Here is a 26534-nt window from a genome sequence, read left to right as displayed (position 1 = left end):
ACATGGACACATCTGAAATCGGGTTAACTGATGGCACTGATAAATGCAGAAAATCGCCAATCAAAATAAACGTTCAAGTACAAGGAACATGTTATTTTTGGGAAGATTATTTGATTCGGATTTCTGATTTATAACGTGTGTATTTGAAAACTACTTCTACTACGCCTACATTCAGTAGTTCCGAGATAAAGAGAGGCTCGCTCGGCTGCTGGGACATGCGCAGATCAGATACACCGCTGGAACGCCGACCAAGGTGTTCTTACGATCTTAACGATCCTAACGATACGTACATTCAACCTTTTGGCAGCTATCTGGATCCATAGTGGAGAGCCGCAGCGCTGCTTCTCTCCAACAGCACCATGGGGAGTCGTGCTGGGCATGGACATAATACATATTTTGGGCCTGTGACTTTCGCAAAGTGGGCGCTGCTTATCATGGGGCGGCATCAGCGCGCTGCTTAATAGCTAATATGCAACTGGGTGAGAAGTGTTAATTGTTTTGGGGGCAGAATTATGTGAGAGATTCTTGGAAGTGCGTCTTGGTCAGTTTAACGCGGAAAATGACGTTCTCGTCAATCTACCGATCTAGGCGGCCACTATGACAACTAGTATAGCCATGTCAGTAAATGACTGCTGTCTGAACACACAAATCCAATTTGATCACTTTTAACTTGCTGTTTGGACAGTCAGTATTCCAAAACAGATTTGAAGAAGAAAATAAACTGATTTGGGCATTAAGGTCTGCAGTGTGAACAAGGCTTTATTGCAACTAGCATGTGCATCTCTGGTTATAATTGTATAATCATCAATTGGCTACTTAGATACATTCTTGTAGTAAAATTAAATGCTACAAATACAACATTTTGCACTATAATGTTGTTTTCTATCATTAATTTCTCATAAATTACACAATGTGTTCACAGGAAGAAAAAAACCTACAATCTCTACATAAGATTAGGAAAATATAACATTCCTACAAACCCTAAAGGATTTCTTTCTGGAAGTGTATGATTTGGGCTCATTGCAAATGATAATAGACAGCAGATATTGTACAATAATGTTCAGCCTTTGATCCACACAGAAACCTTCCTCATCCCTCTGTATTAATAAAAGTCGAATGTTCTTCTGGGATTTCTTTGCTAAACATTCTGAAATATTTACGTATATTGCAAATAAAATATTAATATATAATCCATTAGTGGTTAGTTGAAGGTTATTGATCAATGTCAAGTAGGAGTATGCTTACGTATGTACTATAATATGGTTAATAAATACTGTATAAAATCTAGTTATGTTCATGGACCTCAACACCACATCAATATATCTATTATGTCTTGATCCCCCTCAGGCAGTGCCATGTAAAACTTGTGATGTTTTGTTTTTTGAGGCCAATGTACACTATCTTTATGTGTATACATATGACAAACATTCATGTATTACCTATTTTCGAGAAACGGGACCATAATGTAATTCTAGGTGACAAAGGGGTAATATATATTGCGCTGAACCCTGTTTTAAATTAGAGCAAATGATCAAGCAAGTTAGTGGTTCACTATGTCATGTGTTAAGAACATATGAACCTATAAGAGCCTATCTCTTGGACTTCAATGGAGAAAACCCATTGAAAGCATTGAAAGTGATTTTTAGTCCAATAGGAATCCGGGAAACCGATCCACGAAGTTGCAATATTGTATGGCATTAGTGGGGTATCAAAATAATATTACACATTTTTTCACATGGTAAACAAACCTTGTATTGTGCCTGTAAATCCAGACGATGTTTAAATAAAACATAAATTGTGAATTATGTATTACAAATCACCTCTCTGTACAATTACAGCTGGTGTCCAGTGCCAAACAGTGACATTTAGAGAATTTAAATGAAAAGTACAATTTCTATACAAAAAGTAGAGGCAATTCTCCCTCGAGTTTGGCTTGCTTGAATAACCCACTCGATCCTCAGCTTATCTTTCTGAAAAGAGAAACGTTGAACAACAAATTAGTATAATGAGCCGATTTATTTTGATCCATGTGACAAACTGATAACATATATAGTACACATCCCTGAACTTAAAGGTGCACATATTCTGCACAAGGTTAGGATACCTATGACATAGATAGAACACTGATAGAACTGTTGAAAATATAAGCACCTATACAGTAAAGCCATACACTGAGATATTTTCTATATATTTATACATGGCTCTGATTCACAGGGAACAGATGACATACAGTATAGAACAAACAGTACACTCACTTCCTCTTTCGTTGGAGGTAAATATGAACCAGCCAATGAGAAATCAAAGGCCAGACTGTAGCAAACACCACGGTGGTAGGAGACAGGTGCAAAGGCCACCACGAAGGACTCTGGAAAACCAAAAAAGACAACTTGGATTTCTCTCAACCATGCTGACATTAAAGAGTAGACTTCTCTTGTTTAGCATTACACATTTTTAAACACCTCCTCTTTCGTGTATACGTTTTAAGATATTCAATTAAAAATAACTGTATGATTCTGGCATTGTGAATACAGTATGATTCTGGCATTGTGAATACAGTATGATTCTGGCATTGTGAATACTATTATTTTAAACTATTATTTAATAGTTAGACAGAAGATTGAAAACTTTATTCCTTATGCTTTATTTTTTGAATGTCTTTTTTTTGCCATTTATGAATGTGTTATTCAATGCGTTTCTATGGGCTATAGTAATAAAGGCCAAAATCAATATTTTTTTCAAATATTTTTTTTTATATATATTTGTTTTATACCTGAAGGGGTCGTCAAATTCAAAATCAAATAGCTAAATGATCCATGGTATGACAATCTTAAAACATATGTCAGCTTAGACTTCTAAGAATTAATACACTGAACAAAAATATAAACACAACATGTAAAGTGATGGAATAAAAGACCCCAGAAATGTTCCATACGCACAAACAGCTTATTTCACTCACATTTTATGCACAATTTTGTTTACATCCCTGTTAGTGAGCATTTCTCCTTTCCCAAGATAATCTATCCACCTGACAGGTGTGGCATATCAAGAAACTGATTAAACAGCATGGTCATTACACAGATGCACCTTGTGCTGGGGACAAAAAAATACCACTCTAAAATGTGCAGTTTTGACACACAACACAATGCCACAGATGTCTCAAACTTTTAGGGAGCATGAAATTGTCATACTGACTGCAGAAATGTGCAACAGAGCTGTAGTCAGAGAATTTTATGTTAATTTCTCTGCCATAAACCGCCTCCAATGTTGTTTTAGAGAATTTGGCAGTACGTCCAACTGGCCTCGCACCCTCAGACCACGTGTATGGCTGATGTCATTGTTGTGAACAGAGTGCCCCATGGTGGCGGTGGGGTTATGGCATGGGCAGGCATAAGCTATGGACAACGAACACAATTTCATTCTATCGATGGCAATTTAAATGCACAGAGATACCGTGACGAGATCCAGAGGCCCATTGTGAGATCCAGAGGCCCATTTTTTTTAAAGGTATCTGTGACTAACAGACACATATCTGTTTAAAAAAAAAATATATATATATATTTTATTGAATATTAAAACATACAATCTACCTGCAGTGAAGCCGTTCAACATTTACATTACATTCAGTCATCTAGCAGACTCCCATCCAGAGAGACCCACAGGAACAACCAGGTTCAAGCAACCCACCCAAGGGCACGTTAACAGATCTCCCACCATGTCAAATCGGGGACCCGATCCAGGGACCTATTGGCCACCGGCCCAAGCTCCCAATTGGTAGGCCACCAACCAACAGTCATGTGAAAGCCATAGAGTAGGGACTAATGAATTTATTTTAATTGACAGAATTTCCTTACATGATCTGTAACTCAGTAAAATCTTTGAAATTGTTGTATGTTGCTTTTATATTTTTGTTCAGTATCGTTAGACAGAAGCACATACCTTTCTTGCTAGGGATAAGGAGCCATCTTGTCTAGCCTGAGAAAGTGATCTAGTCTGAAAATGAACACACACAAAATGTAGACTATGGTGGTCTCACTTATGATTCAGATAGAATTTTAGACTGTACTGTGATAGTTTTATAAAAAATAAAAAGTACTGTTTTATCTCTGGTTTTTAGACCGGGGTCTCACCTGTAATGTGGTCAGGGCCTCCAGAGTGTTAAGCCTCTGAAGCACGTTAGCCATGTCCTCCTGCAGCCTGGTTAGCGCCATGGCGATGTGCTCATTAAGGTTACCACTGGCAACAGCCTCAGTCCTGTTCTGCATAACCCAGCCCTCTGCAGCATTTCCACTGGTAAAAAGCTGTGACCCGCAACCTAGCCCCGATGACCTGGAACCTATACCACAAACAATGGGCAGTGAGCCAGCATCGCTCTATGGACTTCATGGCCTGTAGTTACAAAACGTCACACGCGTCTTGGAGTAGAAGTGCTGATCTAGGATCAGTTTGGCCTTTTAGAACAAAAAACATGGACCGGGTGGAGCTGATCCTCGATAAGCACTTCAACTCTGAGACGCTATATGAATAAAAGCCCAGAAGCACAGGAAAAAGGTTTCAAGTCAATCAAGGGATCAAATGCTATTGATTTATACTTTTTTTCATGATTTCTTTTAAACAGTAAGACCATACAGACCCCACCTATTCCACTCATTGACCAGCAACTGTCACGTCGTTCTGTATGAAGCCCCTCCCTGTGAGGGGAGTCTTCCTGGAGACTCAGGTCCTCATCCAGGTTCTCTCCCTGAAGACTCCTCCTCTTAGCTTGACTTGCCCTTGTCCCGGAGGAGTGTACCCTGGGTATTCCCGATTCCTGTGAAGACAACCAATCAAAATCACACAGAGATGGCCAATGGGAGCGCTCCTTTTGCATTGTCATTACTCAAAACAAAATCAATACAATAAATAGAAGGGCGGGAGCGAGTTCTGATTTACTGGAGCAAACACACAACATTTCTTAAGAAAGACCTTCTTACCTCCTCCATGGCTAAATGTTCCATTGAGTCACAGAATTCCTCATTGTCCGAGTCGTTGACTCGAAGACGCTCTGTGTGGAGGGGACGAAGCACACCACATCTTTGTCAGATTATTGACAAATCAAGCATTGATCTGCATATATTAAGTGTACAGATCCAGTCCTTGAGGGCCACAGACCTGCAGATTTCCTTTTTTACTAGGGACTGATTCTACCTGGTGTGTTCTCTACAGCCAATCAGTAACATGAAGAAATTAAAACCAGCAGGACTGCGGAACTCGAGGGCCTGAGCTGTTAACCCCTGGATAGATCCATGCTTAATGAAAGCACTTCCACGGGAAGATGTTTTGGGTTGCGGGTGCTGTCGACAGGGGGTAGACCCCTGGAACACGGTTGGAGAGCCTACAGAATGAAATGTGTTCTTATAAGCCCGGTCATTGCGCAATCGCGTGTGAAAACAGAGTTTTGAAAGGCCACTATTGAAAAAAGAGGATCCCAGCTTTCTCGTCCTGCTATATTTATCGCTCAATTCTTAAAATGAAGCATATTTAATCTGCTTTACAACCGGTGTAGCCTACCTGGCATTCATAGGCGGCGTGGGAGTTTCAAGTTTGGGGAAGATCAATTTCATCATAAAAATTCACCTTTATAGTAACGCGTTCCATGCATCATCACATTTGCAGACTTATGTAAGATAGCCTACTATTCATAATGTGATGAGTAGATTGCATAGTCATAATTTAGGCTAATAATATAACTCAATCACTGTTCGCCAAAAAATTTGTTCAAAGCATGGCTGAATGCATACAGCGTAGAGTAGACCTAGGCTATATCAGATATGTTTCTTCTTTTTTTTGCACAGGAACCCTGTGGTCTAAACACATTTCATGCAATTCTACTACACTTTATGACAGGACACATTAGCGGAATCTTTTTTTAATATGACAAATTACAGGCCAGCCTACTCTGCTGCAGCCGAGACCCGTCATTCAGGGCAGGTTTGAGCCCCACATTGGGGCTTTCCTGTTTTGCATGTTATTTTGGCATTTTGTGTTTTTGGTTTCCTTTAGTAAAAGACAGCTCCAAAATGCAGGTTTATCAGCCTAGCTCAGTGCAATGAATGTATTGTTTAGTGTTGTGTTGTGTAGTGGCATTCGCTGCCATGCATCGCACATATATATATTTTTTCCCCCACAAAGATTTACATGCTAAAATCTCCACTGCTGCAGACACTGACAAACATATCAATAAATACTACGTTGTCCAAAAAAATAGGCCTATGAGGGGGAGACACAAATAGAAGGAGAGGCACAAATAGTCCCGTGTGGCTCAGTTGGTAGAGCATGGCGCTTGCAACACCAGGGTTGTGGGTTCATTCCCCACGGGGGGACCAGGATGAATATGTATGAACTTTCCAATTTGTAAGTCGCTCTGGATAAGAGCGTCTGCTAAATGACTTAAATGTAAATAGAATATGACGTCCATCTAAACCGGAGGAGGAAATTATTGTCCAAAAACAAACGTTAAAGTAACACTGACCCAACAATGATAAATAGTAAATATCTGCAATGCGCATTCACGTGTTATTTCATAGTTTTGATGTCTTCACTATTATTCTACAATGTAGAAAACAAAGCAGAGCTCATGCCTTTCATGAGACTTTATTCAAATCCTCATTAGAGTTGCATCATGCAGCCTTAGAATGTATTAAAAATTTAAACATATAGCCTAACGTTTGTATCCCAACTGAAGTTGCATAAATAACTCTAAATTAAGCATATAGGAGGACCTGTTTCTTTGTTAACAGTTCAACACAGAATAGCCGCATATGCTCACTCCCTCTGAAATAGTTTGTGAAAATATATTTTATTTTTCATTCAGCTATGTTCAATTGTATTCTTCATACAATAAAATAATATTTTAAAAATGCCACAGAATTCTAAGCAAATCTTGGCTGCTAAATTAACTAGTGTAGCCCACAGCCATTTGGCATAGCCAGATCAGGGCCTAACATAAGGACAACTCAGAATATGCTGTTCTGTTCTTCTGAAATAGACTACATTTTCTTCATATCATGTTTAATTTTTATTTAACTTTTATTTAACTAGGCAAGTCAGTTAAGAACAAAGTCTTATTTACAATGACGACCTAGGAACAGTGCCTTGTTCAGGGGCAGAACGACATATTTTTACCTCGTCAGCTCGGGGATTTGATCTAGCAAACTTTCGGTTACTGGCCCAATGCTCTAACCAGTAGGCTACCTGCTGACCTGTCTAAAATAAATAATGGATTTATTGTGAAGGTGTAGGCTATATTAAATTGATTTATTATACTTTTAAAAATGTAGATGTTCCAAAGGTCTGCATCAGTGGCATGTAGGCTATGTGTGAAAGCCAGGAGATGCTAAATGTGTTTATGTTAATTAACGGACAATTACCGTGAGACCAGCTGTTGTCTGCATCACAATTACCGGCTGACAAAATGTCATGACCGCCACAGCCCTAGTTTCGTCTCTCCTACAGGTGCTCTCAAATACAGTACCTACAGTTGGGTCCTACTAACTAACTAACCCACCTACTGGAGGTGGTGCTTACCACCGAGGTGTCTGTTCAGATGCCTGTAGCGGTTCTCCGGTAGGGGATCTTTGGAGTAGGCCAGTTCCTCTTCCTCCACCTCACTGTTGAGGGAGCTCTGTGTCCCGTTGGTCATGGAGGAGACGCTGGGCTCCACACTGCCGTTGGACGAGCTGACCTCTGACCTCCACCTGCGGTCCTTCACCCTGAGCAGATTCATGTCAGGGCCTGGGGACTTCCTCTCTGACGGACAGTATGACAATTAGTGTCATGTTAATAAGAATATTATAGTTAAAAACCTGACATGACACAACACTGACATAACAATGGTCCTCCCGGTCCTTTGTTTCATAGTGATATAGAGCGGTTATGGTTTGAATTGTGACAAACTGATATAACCACGGCCCAGGGACATTTTATCTCTGAAATAAAAGTCCTGAAGTCTCTTTTATGGTAACATACAAAGCCATGTCAAATTCAGTCCTCATCTTTCACTTGAACTGCTTTATAGTTACCCATAGTTATAGCACTGTCGTAAGTATAACCATGTTTGGCTTGTTAATACGTTATGCTACATAGTATTCATAACTAAGTTGTTGTGTAGAGAAACAGCTCAAAATGTGTACTATTTGTGGTACCTCTCTCCTCCTCCGCTTCATCATCTGCATCTTCCTCCTCATCACTGTCCACTTTCTCCTCCTCCTTCTCCACCTTCTCCTCTTCCTCCTCCTCATCACTGTCCACTTTCCCCTCCTCCTCCTCCTCCTCCAAATCAGTGCTTTTGCTTTCCTCTTTGCTTTCCTCCTTGTCAATCATAGTCATGCCATTTATTTTGCTTTCTGGGACTTTGGTTTGAATATCCTTCCAGATTTCCAGACTCCCAAAGCCTGAGCAGTGCAATAAAATGTACAAGACACCTTATTATAACCTCTTTATAATTATAATGAGCTACTCTAGATAACACGGACTGTATCTACTCTAGATAACACCGACTGTATCTACTCTAGATAACACAGACTGCATCTACTCTAGATAACACAGACTGCATCTACTCTAGATAACACCGACTGCATCTACTCTAGATAACACCGACTGCATCTACTCTAGATAACACAGACTGCATCTACTCTAGATAACACCGACTGCATCTACTCTAGATAACACCGACTGCATCTACTCTAGATAACACAGACTGCATCTACTCTAGATAACACAGACTGCATCTACTCTAGATAACACCGACTGCATCTACTCTAGATAACACCGACTGCATCTACTCTAGATAACACAGACTGCATCTACTCTAGATAACACGGACTGTATCTAGATAACACTGACTGTATCTACTCTAGATAACACAGACTGCATCTACTCTAGATAACACAGACTGCATCTACTCTAGATAACACCGACTGCATCTACTCTAGATAACACCGACTGCATCTACTCTAGATAACACCGACTGCATCTACTCTAGATAACACCGACTGCATCTACTCTAGATAACACCGACTGCATCTACATTACCACAACATTTAGCAGTCTATGCATCACAACCACCGTTCACAAAGCTCAGCACAAGTAACACAACGACACAGCTAACACCAACAGGCTGCTATTTATTAGCAACAGACTTTTCTACTAGTGAGACAAAACCAGACACTTTCAAAGATAAAAAACAACCAATCAACCACGCCACAAAACACAACAAAATTAGGTTCTCTACTCATCCAGCCGTCAACATCTTTGCACTTATTTCCTTAAAGGGATAGTTCACCAAAATGTCAAATTGAAGTCAACTTATGGATACCTTTAGGTTTGCTGTTTAGCGCAGGATAACAGGAGTCCTGCTTGCACCATGCAATCAATTATGCTAATGCTAAACTATAGCTACTGTAAGTAGACAAACTCATATCATATATCACCGATTCTTGGGTCCATAGACTACTTTCTAGTTTTCCATAATATGAGGTAAATGGGTCATTTGGATCAACTATCCCTTTAATTGTCGCCATAGACAACAGTCCACTCATCATCTCTCTACCTTCATCAGAACTGATTGCTGATTACAAGGTGAGGATGACTGACAGGAGTTCACTGTGGACCCTTGGCGAATGGAGTTTAGGACCAACTCTACCACACAAACACTTGCCTTCCATCTTTGGTTTGTGGATATACCCCTTTTGCATCTGCATTTCTACTGAGCAAAAAGACAAAAAGGCGACTATGAAATATCGGTCCAAAGGCCTTCTCTGCTAGTAGCAAGGAAAGGTTAACATAAGCAAGAGATCGATCTTCCTCAGAGCTAAACCCTCCATTACTTGAGATGGAACAATCTTCCTCAGAGCTAAACCCTCCATTACTTGAGGTGGAATAATCTTCCTCAGAGCTAAACCCTCCATTACTTGAGGTGGAATAATCTTCCTCAGAGCTAAACCCTCCATTACTTGAGGTGGAATAATCTTCCTCAGAGCTAAACCCTCCATTACTTGAGGTGGAATAATCTTCCTCAGAGCTAAACCCTCCATTACTTGAGGTGGAACAATCTTCCTCAGAGCTAAACCCTCCATTACTTGAGGTGGAACAATCTTCCTCAGAGCTAAACCCTCCATTACTTGAGGTGGAATAATCTTCCTCAGAGCTAAACCCTCCATTACTTGAGGTGGAACAATCTTCCTCAGAGCTAAACCCTCCATTACTTGAGGTGGAATAATCTCCTTCTGTGTGAATTTATTGACTGTTTAGTGACTATTTATAGACTATGAGAGTGGTTAATTAATAATAAATAAACACATAAATCATTGAACAATTGTACTCCTAGATGTGTTGGGGTTATCGTATTGTTGTGTTCAGTCAAACTGAGGTGTGTAGTTCTGCAGTGCTCAAAACAGCATCCATTTTGACCAGGCACCTGCAGCTGCTGCGAAAGGCCTGCTGTAGGCCCTCTTGTCCTCCTCCTTCTCTTCCTCCACTCCTCCCTCCACTTCTTCGAAGAAATACCCCCCAAGAGCCTCCAGCAGATCAGACACCTCCTCTGTGACTGGAAGAGTCTCCAGAATCTTCCAGAAATGTGATTGTTAGTATATTGGTGTTTCAATATAGAGTAAATGTGGTTTCATCAATTTAATGAAACAGAAATGTATCTGCCTGGAGGGTAAAACAATAGTACATGTATGCAGTTGCTTCCTCTTCTTTTATTTATTCAAGATGACATAGTAAAAATGCTTACCAGCTGAATGTCATTGACGTACGCTTGCATGGCTTCCTCCTTTGACATATTCCCCAGTGAGTTCCATGCGTCCCTAGCAACAAACAATGTTTGGGTCTCATATGAACTCGGGGTGACAAAAGAAATGCTGCATAACCTCAATAATGTTGAGACAGACTAACAACATACTTTTTCTCAGAGTTGGGATTTCATTATGAATCCATGGATCCATGCAAGATATGCATTACATAGGGCCTTGAGATAACCAGGAAGAACTCTGGGAACTATTGTAAACACAGTATCAGATATTTGAAATAAAATCTCTCAGAATTTGGTCTGATCATACAGCAAACAAAAATTAGCAGGTTTTAACAGTTGAAATGCATTTTTATGGCTAATAAATCTGTTATTGTGCAGCAATAAGATGGTAATATGGTATATTACACATTTTGCAGTGGGTAGTTTGATTGAATGACTCATATTCCATGCAATATAGAATAAATATGGTTATTCTGCTTTGTGGCTTAAGCATATCCATAATATCCCAGTTCAAATGATTCAGTAATATTCCTTAATCGCGAAAACTTTTACCTTGAAGCAAAAACACGACCCATTTTTCGACTTTTCATTTGTCTTCTCCTCGCTGTGCCATTCTTCTGCTATCTTATCAACATTTCAAAGGGTTGCTTCCCTAAGCAGAGCTTTCAGAAGTGCTCTTGCTGTATGCTGGCATATCTCGTACATGTCTCAGTACTGAAGGCATGCAGTATTTTTATTTTTATAACATGCGGTAAATTCTCTTTCATCTGATTTGATAACCTATTGCTAGAACAACACCCTTCACCAGGGTCACCAGGGTCGTGTTCAGTAGGCACAAAATGGAAGAAAGCGCTCCAAAACGGAGTGAAGCGGGGAGGTTCTATACTATCTGAACATGTCCAAAAAGAAACACTCATTTTCAGGTTTTCTGTTACAAAACATTTTGCTACAGTGTGCGCTAATGAACACGACCCAGTCCTTAAACATAATTTACCACTTGGCTTTGCCTGCAGTGTCCCAGTATCCTGTGGGTCTTGGAATATTACATGGCCCAAGCGCAGCCTGCTTGTAGTAACTATAAAACATGAGCATCATGCCATCCGCCGGCTGATATGGACCTATAGGAGAGCAAATAAGGATAGGAGAGGGGAACAAAGAAGATAATTCAGGAAGTTTGATGATTTACATGATACTTTGAATTATTGTTACATTGCAGCCGATAGTCAATGCAGCAATTACCATGAGCTCACTGCAACTGACAATACAAATGTGTGTCCTCAGAAGGTATAAATAGACTTTTTAATAGACTATTTTAAATTCAACGCTTTAATGGTTGAATCTGCTCATCTTCAGCTCTAAAGACACAATCTGTCATTTCAACAGCCTATAGGCTACCCTGCCTACAGAGCTATGCAAGGACTGACTGTCCATGAGATTAGCATGATATTGGCTGTTTGTTTACAAACACTCACTCATACGACAACACCAACATAAACAATATAGGAGTAGCCTAATACAACTGTATCGAACAGTAAAACAGTTAAGCTGATAAGGCAGTTATATTATTTCAGAACAGCAAACTTCTTACAGTGTGCCTTTTAAGAGCCAACCAAAACAGGCGATATCTAAGACAGAGAATATAGGCCAATCACCTCTAACAAGCAGGTACCAAATTAAAACGGTGGCAACAGAGTGAGCTCTAATGGTGCTCATTCAGACATAGGCTACACAAGCTAGGCTTACTGCTAAATGGGCTACTCAGTCGCAGGACATGGCCCACAGTTCAGTGGCCGATTTGATGTATAGGCTAGTGTAGTTATTAGTGGATAATTAGCCTACCATCTTCGGGTAAACTCCGTATCACTCGCACTGCGGCATCAAATCGGGACTCGAGCTCGTCTTCTTCGGCGTGTTCCATTGTTTTGTCACAACCAGGATGACAGGCGGAGAATCGTCACGTCTTTTAAAGAGATTTAACATTCGGTCACCTCTGTGACAACAAAGTTGCATGGCAGCAATAATGTAAAATGAAAATGTTCCCAACAGGCTTTCATAATGTGTCATTGAAATCAACGGGCCTAATTAAATACCCACGGCACTCGTAAAGGGTACCGTATTATGGATACTATAAACTACATGCATAATAGGCTTGTTATCTTATTTTCGCCTGAGGAATTTATTAAGCTATTTAGTTGTTGCATAAACATTGTCAACATGTTATATCCATATGTTCAAATCAGAGTGAATGTTAAAAAAAAGAACCAAATCGATAGAAGGTTACGTTTAAGAAACTCACCCTATGCATGTCTCTGGATGGATTAAACCCACTGCTGTCTACATATAGCCTGCTGGCTGCAACCAGGCTGACTGTTCCGATAGCGACCTCTCAAATTCGGTCCAACCGAACACGACGAAACATATGATTCCCAAAGTTGCTATGGGAGTTGTAGTGTCTTTTGACCACGAATTACACAATGAACCAATGGGTTTCCTTTAGGATTCCTACAAGGCCCAGAATTCTCTTAATGTGGGATTTAATATGGGAGATAGTGGTGACTGGGACAACATTTTGTCTACCTTTTTAAAAAGCATATATATATTAGACACACACGCGCGAGGACAAAATCTTAAAATGTAGCATATAGATTGCAGCAAAAGCTGCGCGCCATCAGTGGTACACTGGCTACCTTGTGTCACTAGACCCGATCCCTCTTGATCAGCTCTGGGTTCAACAAGCCACAATCGCACTGAAAATCAATTGATCCACGACTAATCGATGTAGTATCTGAACCAATCACAGTTGACAACGAGTCCAGAGCACGGTAAAATGTAACAGTGATCAAATCGAGGCCAGAAATCCCACAATACCAGGCGGGGGAGCCCCTTTCACACCACACCAAAAGCATCATCGCTTTGCCTCATTGAAAGGAAAGGGAGGAGAGAAATGCAGAGGGATGTAAGATGGCAGAGCTACAAATGTTGCTAGAGGAAGAAATTCCGGCCGGTAAACGAGCGCTTGTGGAAAGCTACCAAAATCTATCGAGGGTTGCAGAATACTGTGAAAACAATTATGTACAGGTAAGGAAAAATAAACCGCTGATAAAATGTTGAGTTATATGCGGAATTCGTCGGATTTGTAGCCTGGGGTTCAAGAACTGAGTGAAACCGGGGACAGGAAATGTTTCTTCCAGACCGCTAGACAGATATCTAAACCACGAAATTGGCTTTTGGCAATGTAAAAAAATAAATAAAAAGGCGACCTAATCATTATATGCTTAAAGCTGGTTACCATCTCGAGCTCTATTTTCATATAAGAGCATTGTTCGGGTGATTGACCACTCTTGCGACTATTCTTCACCAGCCATTTGATATCAATTTACAAAGCTATTGGAGACTATTCAGAGGGTGTGTCGTTGTTATGACCAAGGCTTGTCACTGACTGCATTCTCGTTGATAGGTAGGCTATCGAATAGGCCAAATTATTTTATTCGTTTCATCATTATACAACCAGGACTCAGGGGTAGACGTAACATAGTAAACGTAAATCAGGGATCCCATCCATTAGTAGTTCACGTAGTTTACGTTACGTATCATCCATATCGTTACGTATGGTATGCATATCATCCATTTCGTAAGATATGCTACGATTTACAATTCGTTTAATATGCTACGAATTACAATTTGTACAATAGGTTATGAATTGCAATTAGACAATAGGTTATGAATTGCAATTTGTTCAATATGTTACGAATTGCAATTATACAATATTTTACGAATTTGCAAAAACGTATGATATTGTAACGACCCTGGGTTTATACGCACGGATATCAACTCTGCCGTTTGAGCGTGCTTTTGCGGCACAGTCGATAGCATGCCCAAACTTCAGGCTTGAAGGTCGAGGGTTCGAGACCTGCTCCCTGCTGTTTCATTACAATGTTTTGAATTTCAATTTGTTGTGGCTAACATTAGCTAAGCTAGGGGTTAAGGTTAGGTTTAGAAGTTAGGTTTAAGCATTAAGGTTAGGGGAAGGGTTAGCTAACATTCTAAGTAGTTGCAAAGTAGCTAAAAAGCGGTAATTTTTTACAAAGTTGCTAATTAGCGAAAATGCTAAAGTTTTCTGTGATGAGATTCGAACACACAACCTTCGGCGAAGGTTGCTAGACATTCGCGTTATCACTGTCTATCAGATTGACATTGTGGCAATGGATTGCAAATGGCATAAAGCACATTTCAGACTCAAACGTGACTTGCACATTTGATTTGTGCTCCACGAGTGTGCCTGAGAATGTAATATTACTTTACCTCATCGATTTTTTTTGTTCCTCTTGCCCAGACAAATGGATTACATTTTAATAATCTGGATTATTGTCTGTGTATTGGATTAAGAACATGCTGCCATTGTTTACACACACCTGGCCTAACCTTTTACTGTCAACTGGTCCAAAAATGTGAAATATAAAAATACAAAATGGCGGCAGGATCAGAAATGCCGTTTTGTTGAGGCTCTGACGATGACTCTCACAGAACAGCTGGAGATGTAAGGAGCAACCAATGGGGCCACCGGTTACGTCATATTGTAGAATCCAGATGAATTCAGCGGTGCAGTTGGATAGCTCATCAGTGATGTCATTGGGGAACACTACTGGTCATGAGGCTTGCTATAACACCTTTATAACCAAACCATAAAAGGACACAGTACCCATCAAAAGCCTAATCTGTAATGACAGGCAAACGACTTAATTTAAACATCTAGTTTTACGTCATCCATTTTCAAGTCAAGCTTGTAGGCCTCAAACTAATAATCTCTGGTTTCTCATAGTAAATGTCAGAGAGATCAATGGAACACATCTTATCTGTTAAGGAAGGAAACCCACAAGCAACCGTATTTGTCACAGCTGAGGCCCCACCCTAAATCCCCCTTCACATGATATCCTACTGACTCATAGATGAATCATGAATGTGTTAAGGCCGTGCCCTCCACAAGTATTTTTTATTAAGTAGCAGCAGGCCTATCTAACTAGTATAACCAGTAGGGCCCCTAGTTCTAAAGTACCAAGTTAGTTTAATGTGGGTCTCCCATCACAAGATAAAAGACTGGTTAGTCTTGGTAAAGATATAGGGTTTGGAGATTAGGGGAGTTGTAGCAGGTTAGTATCATTGTGTGTTTTCCACCGTAAGGTACCACCTACCCTGATGAAAGAGGGTTAGGTTTGGTAAAGATATAGGGGTTTGGAGATTAGGGTCAGTTAATATCATTGTGTGTTTTCCACCGTAAGGTACCACCTACCCTGATGAAAGAGGGTTAGGTTTGGTAAAGATATAGGGGTTTGGAGATTAGGGTCAGTTAATATCATTGTGTGTTTTCCACCGTAAGGTACCACCTACCCTGATGAAAGAGGGTTAGGTTTGGTAAAGATATAGGGGTTTGGAGATGAGGGTCAGTTAGTATCATTGTGTGTTTTCCACCGTAAGGTACCACCTACCCTGATGAAAGAGGGTTAGGTCTGGTAAAGGGGTGATTTTGACTGCATGGGGCAGGGGAGAGTAACAACATATTCAGTTGCAGACTGAAAGAGAGAAGGTGATTCAGCTTCTGAGCATTAATCAAGTGTATAACTCTGAATGGAGAGCATTGTTACCGTGGTTTCCTTCCAGGTGACATTTTTAGACCACTGCAATTAGCTTGATTCTGTGGGAATTGTCCCACTCTGTTGTCTACCCTAGGAGAATCTCAAACCCCATTGGAGTCATTTTGTAATTTTTATTAGGATCCCCATTAGCTAACGCCATAACGCTAGCTAATCTTCCTGGGGTCCAACACCAATTAACAAGACATTACAAACAACCACAATCAAGACTTCACAAACATTCAACAAGTAGACAATACAGATAATTTAAAATACCGGACAGGAAACACATTTAACATTCAGTTGATGCTTTCTATTTCCTGTCCAGTCATATGGTCTATCTCATTAGATGTTCTTTCTATTTCCTGTCCAGTCATATGGTCTATCACATTTACATTTAAGTCATTTAGCAGACGCTCTTATCCAGAGCGACTTACAAGTACATACATTCATACTTTTTTGTACTGGCCCCCCGTGGGAATCGAACCCACAACCCTGGCGTTGCAAGCGCCATGCTCTACCAACTGAGCCACACGGGACTACTATCACATTAGATGTTCTTTCTATTTCCTGTCCAGTCATATGGTCTATCGCATTAGATGTTCTTTCTATTTCCTGTCCAGTCATATGGTCTATCGCATTAGATGTTCTTTCTATTTCCTGTCCAGTCATATGGTCTGTCACACTAGATGTTCTTTCTATTTCCTGTCCAGTCATATGGTCTATCACATTAGATGTTCTTTCTATTTCCTGTCCAGTCATATGGTCTATCGCATTAGATGTTCTTTCTATTTCCTGTCCAGTCATATGGTCTATCTCATTAGATGTTCTATCTATTTCCTGTCCAGTCATATGGTCTATCTCATTAGATGTTCTTTCTACTTCCTGTCCAGTCATATGGTCTATCACATTAAATGTTCTTTCTACTTCCTATCCAGTCGTATGGTCTATCACATTAAATGTTCTTTCTACTTCCTGTCCAGTCATATGGTCTATCAATTTAGATGTTCTTTCTACTTCCTGTCCAGTCATATGGTCTATCGCATTAGATGTTCTTTCTATTTCCTGTCCAGTCATATGGTCTATCTCATTAGATGTTCTTTAATTTTTTTCTTGAAGGTGGATTTACTTTTTGCCTGAGAAATATGGATTGGTAAAGAGTTCCATTCAGCTATGGCTCTATATAAAACTGTAGATTTAAGTCGATTTGTCCTTGGCTTGGGTTGTCTTAGCTGCCCTGAATTTGCCTGTCTGGTTTGGTGGTTATGCGTGTTGCTAGCATGTACTAACTGGCCTTAAAAATACTGTGGTTTTTTGAAAAATATAACATTCCTAAAGAAAATCAGAAGACTGGACAGTAATTTGTTTTTTACATGAAGCCATGAGAGATTCTGATGTGTTTGGATCAGAAGGTCAGAAGGGGAGGGACCTCAGGCTTTCTCATCCAATGGGTTTTGAGAATGAGGCGAGAGGAGAGGATGTGAGGAGTATGCAATTGAGATTCTCCCCCATGACATCCTCCTCCTTTATTCCTGTTTTCTCCCTGCTGGGGAACGAGTGTGACTCATAGCTTTAATAGGCTATCTGGTTTGAGCTATATTGAGTGGACAAAACATTAAGAACACCTGCTCTTTCCCTGACATAGGCTGACCAGGTGAATCCAGCTGAAAGCTATGATCCCTTATTGATGTCACTAGTTAAATCCACTTCAATCAGTGTAGATGAAGGGGAGGAGGCAGGTTAAAGAATGATTTTTAAGTCTTGAGACACTTGAGGCATGGATTGTGTATGTGTGCCATTCAGAGGGTGAATGGGCAAGAAAATATATTTAAACGCCTTTGAATGGGGTATGGTGGAAGGTGCCAGGCGCACCGGTTTTTGTCAATAACTGCAACGCTGCTGGGTTTTTCACGCTCAAATTTTTGTTTTGAAAGTGTATCAAAAATTGTACACCACCCAAAGGACATCCAGCCAACTTGGCACAACTGTGGGAAGCATTGAGTCAACATGGGCCAGCATCCCTGTGGAATGCTTTCGACACCTTGTAGAGGTGCAACTCAATATCAGGAAGGTGTTCTTAATGTTTGGTATACTCAGTGTATATGGAGATGTGAACCACGGATACCAGGTCCTGTCTAGAAGGAGTGAATCACTGATACCAGGTCTTGTCTAGAAGAAGTGAATCACTGATACCAGGTCCTGTCTAGAAGAAGTGAATCACTGATACCAGGTCTTGTCTAGAAGAAGTGAATCACTGATACCAGGTCCTGTCTAGACGGAGTGAATCACTGATACCAGGTCCTGTCTAGACGGAGTGAATCACTGATACCAGGTCCTGTCTAGAAGAAGTGAATCACTGATACCAGGTCCTGTCTAGAAGAAGTGAATCACTGATACCAGGTCCTGTCTAGAAGAAGTGAATCACTGATACCAGGTCCTGTCTAGACGGAGTGAATCACTGATACCAGGTCCTGTCTAGACGGAGTGAATCACTGATACCAGGTCCTGTCTAGACTGAGTGAATCACTGATACCAGGTCCTGTCTAGACGGAGTGAATCACTGATACCAGGTCCTGTCTAGACGGAGTGAATCACTGATACCAGGTCCTGTCTAGACGGAGTGAATCACTGATACCAGGTCCTGTCTAGACGGAGTGAATCACTGATACCAGGTCCTGTCTAGACGGAGTGAATCACTGATACCAGGTCCTGTCTAGACGGAGTGAATCACTGATACCAGGTCCTGTCTAGACGGAGTGAATCACTGATACCAGGTCCTGTCTAGACCGAGTGAATCACTGATACCAGGTCCTGTCTAGACCGAGTGAATCACTGATACCAGGTCCTGTCTAGACCGAGTGAATCACTGATACCAGGTCCTGTCTAGACCGAGTGAATCACTGATACCAGGTCCTGTCTAGACCGAGTGAATCACTGATACCAGGTCCTGTTTAGACCGAGTGAATCACTGATACCAGGTCCTGTCTAGACCGAGTGAATCCAGGTCACAAGCCAACAGAGGAGGGTATGGAGATCTGCCTTCCTCTGGAAAATTGTATCAAGAATTGTCCACCACCCAAAGGACATCCAGCCAACTTGGCACAACTGTGAGAAGCATTGGAGTAATCATGGGCCAGCATCCCTGTGGAACGCTTTCGACACCTTGTGGAGTCCATGGCACAAAGAAATGAGGCTGTTCTGACGGCAAGGGGGGGTGCAACTCAATTATAGGAAGGTGTTCCTAATGATTAGTATACTCAGTGTATGCTTCAGGATCAGTTCTTTCAATGACAGTCGTCAACCAATCGCCTAATTATGTTTGAGCATGTCCTCAGTTACCCTCGGGTTCTAGGTTGTCATAATTCAAGCCTACTCTCTTAATTGTGTTTGATTGACCCATTAATAGACATCATCATCTCATCATGTTCAGGCGACCTGTTTCGGAAGCTAACACATGTAATTAGTGGAAAGTTAGATGAGAAATTAACATCACAGGTCAGTGAGTATTGTACACACCATTGGGTGATTAAACTGTCATCAGCTATGCAGAGGATCCCTGATACAACTATTAGTCTACAGGATTTGAAGGAGACGGGGTAAAGGGGGTCAAATGTGTTGAGTGGGATGGTTTTCTCTGTCAATTTCCCCTGTGCTATGGATTCAGATAAGCAGTCTTGTGTTGTAATGTACTATCACTTACAGATGTAGGATCTTAATTTGATCACTATTTTGTTGCTGAGACTTTTCCTACACAGCAGGAAATGCAAAGTTGTAGTGTATTCAAGGTATAAAAAGCCTTCTAAAGTTTATAATTTCCACTTTTTTTGTAATTTACAATTTGCCCTAACAAAACATGTATGCTGGATTATTTTCCTGCTGTAGCAAACTGACAAAAAAAAAAAAAGCTAATATCTGCAATGATCACTATCATGAAATTACTTCAGTTGACAAACAACTTCAAACAATTCTCCCCTGGAGAATATTTTTACAATATTATTACAATATTAACTACAGTAGGGAGTGTTTTGTTGTGATTTTACTTGCTTTCCTCCGGTGATCAAGTGTTGATGTACAATGCCTTCAGAAAGTATTCATACCCCTTGACTTATTCCACATTTGGTTGTGTTACAGCCTGAATTCAAAATGGAATAAATATTTTTTTTCTCACCCATCTACACGCTATCCATAATGAAAAAGTTAAAGCATGTTTTAAGATATTTTTGCAAATGTATTCAAAATGAAATATAGAAATATCTTATTTACATAAGTATTCAATACATGTTAGAATCACCCTTGGCACCGATTACAGCTGTGAGTCTTTCTGAGTAAGTCTCTAAGAGCTTTTCACACATGGATTTAGCAATATGTGTCCATTATTATTTTCAAAATTCTTCAAACTATGTCAAATTTGTTGTTGATCATTGCTAGACAACCATTTTCAAGTCTTGCCATAGATTTTCAAGCAGATTTAAGTCAAAATTGTAACTTGGCCGCTCAGGAACGTTCACTGTCTTATTGGTAAACTACTCCAGTGTAGATTTGCCCTTGTGTTGTAGATTATTGTCCTGCTGAAAGGTGAATTCATCTCCCAGTGTCTGGTGGAAAGCAGACTGAACCAGGTTTTCCTCTAAGATTTTTCCTGTGCTTAGCTCCATTCCGTTTCTTTTTATCCTGAAAAACTCGCCAGTCCTTAACGATTACAAGCATACCCATAACATGATGCAGCCACCACCATGCTTGAAAATATGGATAGTGGTACTCAGTAATGTGTTGTATTGGATTTGTCCCAAACATAACATTTTTGTGTTCAGGACTAAAAGTGAATTTTTGCCACATTTTTTGCAGTATTACTTTAGTGCCTTGTTACAAACAGGATACATGTTTTGGAATATTTGTTTTCTGTACAGGCTTCCTTCTTTTCACTCTGTCAATTAGGTTAGTATTGTGGAGTAACTACAATGTTGTTGATTCATCCTCAATTTTCTCCTATAACAGCCATTAAACTCTGTAACTGTTTTAAAGTTACCATTGGCCTCATGGTAAAATCCCTGAGTGATTTCCTTCCTCTCCGGCAACTGAGTTAGGAAGGATACCTGTATCTTTGTAGTGACTGGGTGTATTGGTACACCATCCAAAGTGTAATTAATAACTGCACCATGCTCAAAGGGATATTCAGTGTCTGCTTTTTTATTTTTTACCTTTTTCACCTATCTACCAATAGGTGCCCTTTGCGAGGCATTGGAAAACCTCCCTGATCTTTGTGGTTGAATCTATGTTTGAAATTTACTGCTCGACTTAAAGATACAGTGCATTCGGAAAGTATTCATACCCCTTGACTTTTTCCACATTTTGTTACGTTACAGCCTTATTCTAAAACGGGTTAAAAGTATGTTTTTCCTCATCAATCTACACAAAATACCATATAATGACAAAGCGAAAACAGTGTTTGTTTTTTGTGCAAATGTATTAAACATAGAAATTCCTTATTTACATAACTATTCAGACCCTTTGCTATTGAACTAGAAATTGAGCTCAGGTGCATCCTGTTTCCATTGATCATCCTTGAGATGTTTCTACAACTTGATTGGAGTCCATCTGTGCGCAGACCAGTTGGCTGGAGTGTTTACGGACATATTCAATCTCTCCCTATTCCAGTCTGCTGTCCCCACTTGCTTAAAGATGTCCACCATTGTTCCTGTACCCAAGAAAGCAAAGGAAACTGAACTAAATGACGATCGCCCCGTAGCACTCACTTCTGTCATCATGAAGTGCGTTGAGAGGATAGTTAAAGATCATATCACTTCTACCTCACCTGACACCCTAGACCCACTTCAATTTGCTTACCACCCCAATAGATCCACATACGATGCAATTGCCATCGCACTGCACACTTCCCTAACCCATCTGGTTAAGAGGAATACCTATGTAAGAATGCTGTTCATTGAGTATAGCTCAGCATTCAACACCATAGTACCCTCCAAGCTCATCATTAAGCTCGGGGCCCTGGGTCTGAACCCCGCCCTGTGCAACTGGGTCCTGAACTTCCTGATGGGCCGCCCCCAGGTGGTGAAGGTAGGAAACAACATTTCCACTTCACTGATCCTCAACACAGGGGCCCCACAAGAGTGCGTGCTCAGCCACCTCCTGAACTTCCTGTTCACCCATGACTGCGTGGCCACGCACGCCTCCAACTCAATCATCAAGTTTGCAGACGACACAACAGTAGTAGGCCTGATTACCAACAATGATAAGACAACCTACAGGGAGGAGGTGAGGGTCCTGGGAGAGTGGTGCCAGGAAAATAACCTCTCGCTCAACGTCAACAAAACAAGGGAGCTGATCGTGGACTTCAGGAAACAGCAGAAGGAGCACGCCCCCATCCACATCGACAGGACCGCAGTGGAGAAGATGGAAAGCTTCAAGTTACTTGGCGTACACATCACTGACTTTTTCTATTGTGTTAATGACTGTACGTTTGTTTATCCCGTGTGTAACTGTGTTGATGTTTTTGTCGTACTGCTTTGCTTTATCTTGGCCAGGTCGCAGTTGTAAATGAGAACTTGTTCTCAACTGGCCTACCTGGTTAAATAAAGGTGAAATATTTTTTTTTTTTTAAACTGACGATCTGAAATTGTCCACACAGACAGTGTGGTAAAGAAGGCGCAACAGCACCTCTTTAATCTCAGGAGGCTGAAGAAATTTGGCTTGGCCCCTAAAACCCTCACAAACTTTTACAGATGTACAATTAAGAGCATCCTGTTGGGCTGTATCACCGTCTGGTACAGCAACTGCACCACCCTCAACCGCAGGGCTCTACAGAGGGTGGTGCAGTCTGCCAAATGCATCACCGGGGTCACTGCCCTCCAGGACACCTACAGCACCCAATGTCACAGGAAAGCCAAAAAGATCATCAAGGACATCAACCACCTGAGCCACGGCCTGTTTTTATTTTTATTTATTTCACCTTTATTTAACCAGATAGGCAAGTTGAGAACAAGTTCTCATTTACAATTGTTCACCACGCTATCATCCAGAATGCTAGGTCAATACAGGTGCATCAAAGCTGAGACTGAAAAACAGCCATCAGACTGTTAAATAGCCATCACTAGCTGCTGCCCTGTATACATAGACTTGGAATCACTGGCCACTTTAATAATGGAACACTAGTCACTTGAATAATGTTTCAATACTGCTTTACTCATCTCATGTGCATATACTGTATTCTATTCTATTCTACTGTATTTTAGTCAATGCTACTCTTAATTCCATTCTTTTACTTTTAGATTTGTGTGAATTGTTGTGAATTGGTTTTAGATATTACTGCACTGTTGGAGCTACGAACACAAGCATTTCGCTACACCTGCAATAACATGCTAAATATGTGTATGTGACCATTTGATTTGTAAAGCCCCTCCGGCCAAACCCTCCCCTATTCCGGACAACGCTCAGTCAATTGTGCGCCGCCCTATGGGACTCCCGGTCAGAGCCGGTTGTGACACAGCCTTGGATCGAACCCGGGTCTTTAGTGACGCCTCGATGCAGTGCCTTAGACCGCTGCACCACTCGGGAGCCATGGCAAAACACTTTTTGGAGTGTGTGGCTCTTGGTTCAGTGCTTAAAATGAGAACGTTCTGGCCTTATAGACTGGCCGCCCCTCAGCCTGGTTCCTCTCTAGGTTTCATCCTAGGTTCCTGCCTTTCTAGGGAGTTTTTCCTAGTCACTGTGCTTCTATATCTGCATTGCTTGCTCTTTGGGGTTTTAGGCTGGGTTTCTGTATAAGCACTTTGTGACAACTGCTGATGTAAAAAGGGCTTTATAAAATAGATTTGATTGAAATTTGATTGATGATCAATAGCCTAATCCTTCTCTGTCTAACACTGAGATGTACCGCTTGTCCTCAATGACCCTGAATTGTAGGTGTGCCCCCTTGCTTTATAGTAAAATAAAGTCACCACTGCAGATGAGATAGACATTCTCCCAAATTCATTCACTCAACTCATTCATTGTGTTGACTTAGGTGCTTTCAATGATAAGGCTTTAGCCATGGTTTGATTTCTAACGAATGCTAAAAGGTAATTATGGGTATTTAAAGTCACTCATTCATACTGTACTATTACTCAGATGAATGAAAGCATGGGGATATACACTGAGTGAACGAAACATTAAGAACACCTTCTCTTTCCACGATATAGACTGACCAGGTGAATATTCAATATTAGGAATTTGTTCTCAATTTGTTCTTAATATTAGGAATTGTTCTTATACTTAGGGCTGTTGCGGTGACCGTATTACTGTCACACTTGCAGTCACGATTCACGAAGGCAGCCAAATTCCACGTGACCGTTTAGTCATGGTAATTAGGCTTCTCCAAGCTCGGAAGCTGATGATGGTCATTAGTAGTATACCAAACTTGCAATCTGCCTGGTACTCAGCACACTCTATTGTCCCTCTAATCACTCTTGACATCAATAAAAATGTATTCGAAAATCTAATCAATCACTTCATGAGAGCCTATGAGCTCATGTTGCGCAACATTTCAATAGGCTATGCAATTGTGTGAGAAAATAGAGTGATGGCCTCTACTAAAAAGAGGAGGATCAGCTTTCTATAGGCTAGGCCTACTTTATTTATTTGTCAACTTTCCTAATATTAAACACGTTGCTTATATTTACAACAGGAGTATAGCCTACCTGGCTGAAATGAAAATAAACCACAGGGAAAAGCGTCCTCCGTTCGCTATTTAAGTGCATAGATGACATGTAGTTTTTTTCCCGCTGCCGCTCTTTTGATTCAGGTGCATGATAATGGTTCATTCTAAAGGAAAACAAATTTCACACACATATTATTTACTTCAGGTATTCCCAAACTGGTGTACGGGATACGCGCAATGCTGTCAGGGTACGCCAAATAAAAATTTGATTCTTTTTCTTTTTATATATGTGTTTTTTCTTCACATTTTCAAACAGTCCATTTATATTTTCCAACGGGGCTATACATTTGGGCGAGTTTTTTTCTCTTGCCTGAGTAGCCTCGTTTCACTGCCAAAAATAAAATTCAACCATCTAGTGTTCAGCAAAATAACAACACAATGTCAAATACAGGTAGCCTAGTCAAATAATTAACATCCATTCACATTAACCGTTACTCTCTCACGGGAATTCCACTAACGGTCCGTATGTAGCCAAACGTAGCTGCTGCTTGTGTTGGTATCTGTACTGATGCCGCAAAAGACATGACAGGGAGACATAGTGGAGTGGTAACGCGTGTGCAAGCAGTTGCTCCCGACGCCACTTGGGTACACTGCAGCATCCACCGAGAGGCTCTTGCTGCCAAGGGACTGCTTGACAGCTTGAAAGACGTTTTGGACACAACAGTGAAAATGGTTAACTTTGCTAAAGCAAGGCCCCTGAACTCTCGTGTTGTCACGTCCGTTGTTTAAATAAGCGGACCAAGGCACAGCGTGAGTAGAGTTCCACATATTTATTACAGTGAATGTAAAAACAACAAAGAATCAACGAACGTGCCATACGTAGCGCACATAGGCACTAGACAAAACAATATCCCACAACGCAGGTGGGAAAAGGACCACACTAAGTATGATCCCCAATTAGAGGCAACGATCATCAGCTGCCTCCAATTGGGAACCGTACTCACACCAACATAGAAATTAAAGACTAGAACACCCCCTAGTCACGTCCTGACCTAAAACACCATAGAGAACCCCGAGGGCTCTCTATGGTCAAGGCGTGACACGTGTATTTTCTGCACTATGCAATGATATGGGCAGTGACCATGTAACACTTTTTACAACATACAGAAGTGCGCTGGTTATCACGGGGCAAAGTATTGACAAGTTTTTTTTTAAATTGAGAGACGAGCTTAAAGTTCTTTACTGTGTCACGTTCCTGACCTGTTTTCTGTTGTTTTGTATGTGTTTAGTTGGTCAGGACGTGAGCTGGGTGGGAATTCTATGTTGTGTGTCTAGTTTGTCTGTTTCTATGTCAGCCTAGTGTGGGTTCTCAATCAGAGACAGATGGTAGTCGTTGTCTCTGATTGAGACTCATATATAGGAGGCTTGTTTTGTGTTGGGATTTTGTGGGTGTTTGTTACCTGTCACT

At 40.8% G+C, this 26534-nt stretch overlaps 2 protein-coding genes across 4 annotated transcripts in view; one reads left to right on the top strand and one right to left on the bottom strand.

Moving 5' to 3' along the window:
- Window positions 1-741: 741 nt before the first annotated feature.
- LOC120020725 (acyl-CoA-binding domain-containing protein 5-like) lies at window positions 742-13175 on the bottom strand. 2 transcript variants are annotated; one of them, XM_038964452.1, is made up of 12 exons: window positions 13086-13175; window positions 12629-12749; window positions 11784-11907; window positions 10772-10844; window positions 10454-10601; window positions 7564-7785; window positions 4971-5041; window positions 4636-4807; window positions 4128-4333; window positions 3937-3990; window positions 2256-2365; window positions 742-1970 (listed from the first exon to the last, which is right to left on the bottom strand). In XM_038964452.1, exons 2-12 carry the CDS (start codon window positions 12705-12707, stop codon window positions 1958-1960), a joined length of 1272 nt encoding a protein of 423 aa, XP_038820380.1. In that variant the 5' UTR covers window positions 12708-12749; window positions 13086-13175; the 3' UTR covers window positions 742-1957. The 2 variants fall into 2 exon arrangements, with proteins under 2 accessions (XP_038820380.1, XP_038820381.1); XM_038964453.1 differs by lacking the exons at window positions 11784-11907; window positions 12629-12749; window positions 13086-13175 and adding an exon at window positions 10940-11756.
- A 559-nt stretch (window positions 13176-13734) lies between these two features.
- Window positions 13735-26534, top strand: part of LOC120020723 (abl interactor 1-like) — a 51960-nt gene continuing 39160 nt past the window's right edge. For both annotated transcript variants that reach the window (XM_038964451.1, XM_038964450.1), the window contains exon 1: window positions 13735-13867. In XM_038964451.1, the coding sequence (XP_038820379.1) occupies window positions 13751-13867 (117 nt within the window). In that variant the 5' untranslated portion in view covers window positions 13735-13750. The remainder of the gene's footprint in view (window positions 13868-26534) is intronic.

This window comes from Salvelinus namaycush, chromosome 25 (assembly GCF_016432855.1).
Source record: "Salvelinus namaycush isolate Seneca chromosome 25, SaNama_1.0, whole genome shotgun sequence".
NCBI lineage: Eukaryota > Metazoa > Chordata > Actinopteri > Salmoniformes > Salmonidae > Salvelinus > Salvelinus namaycush.
Note: the sequence above shows the minus strand (reverse complement) of the source record. Positions and strands in the feature narration are given on the sequence as shown.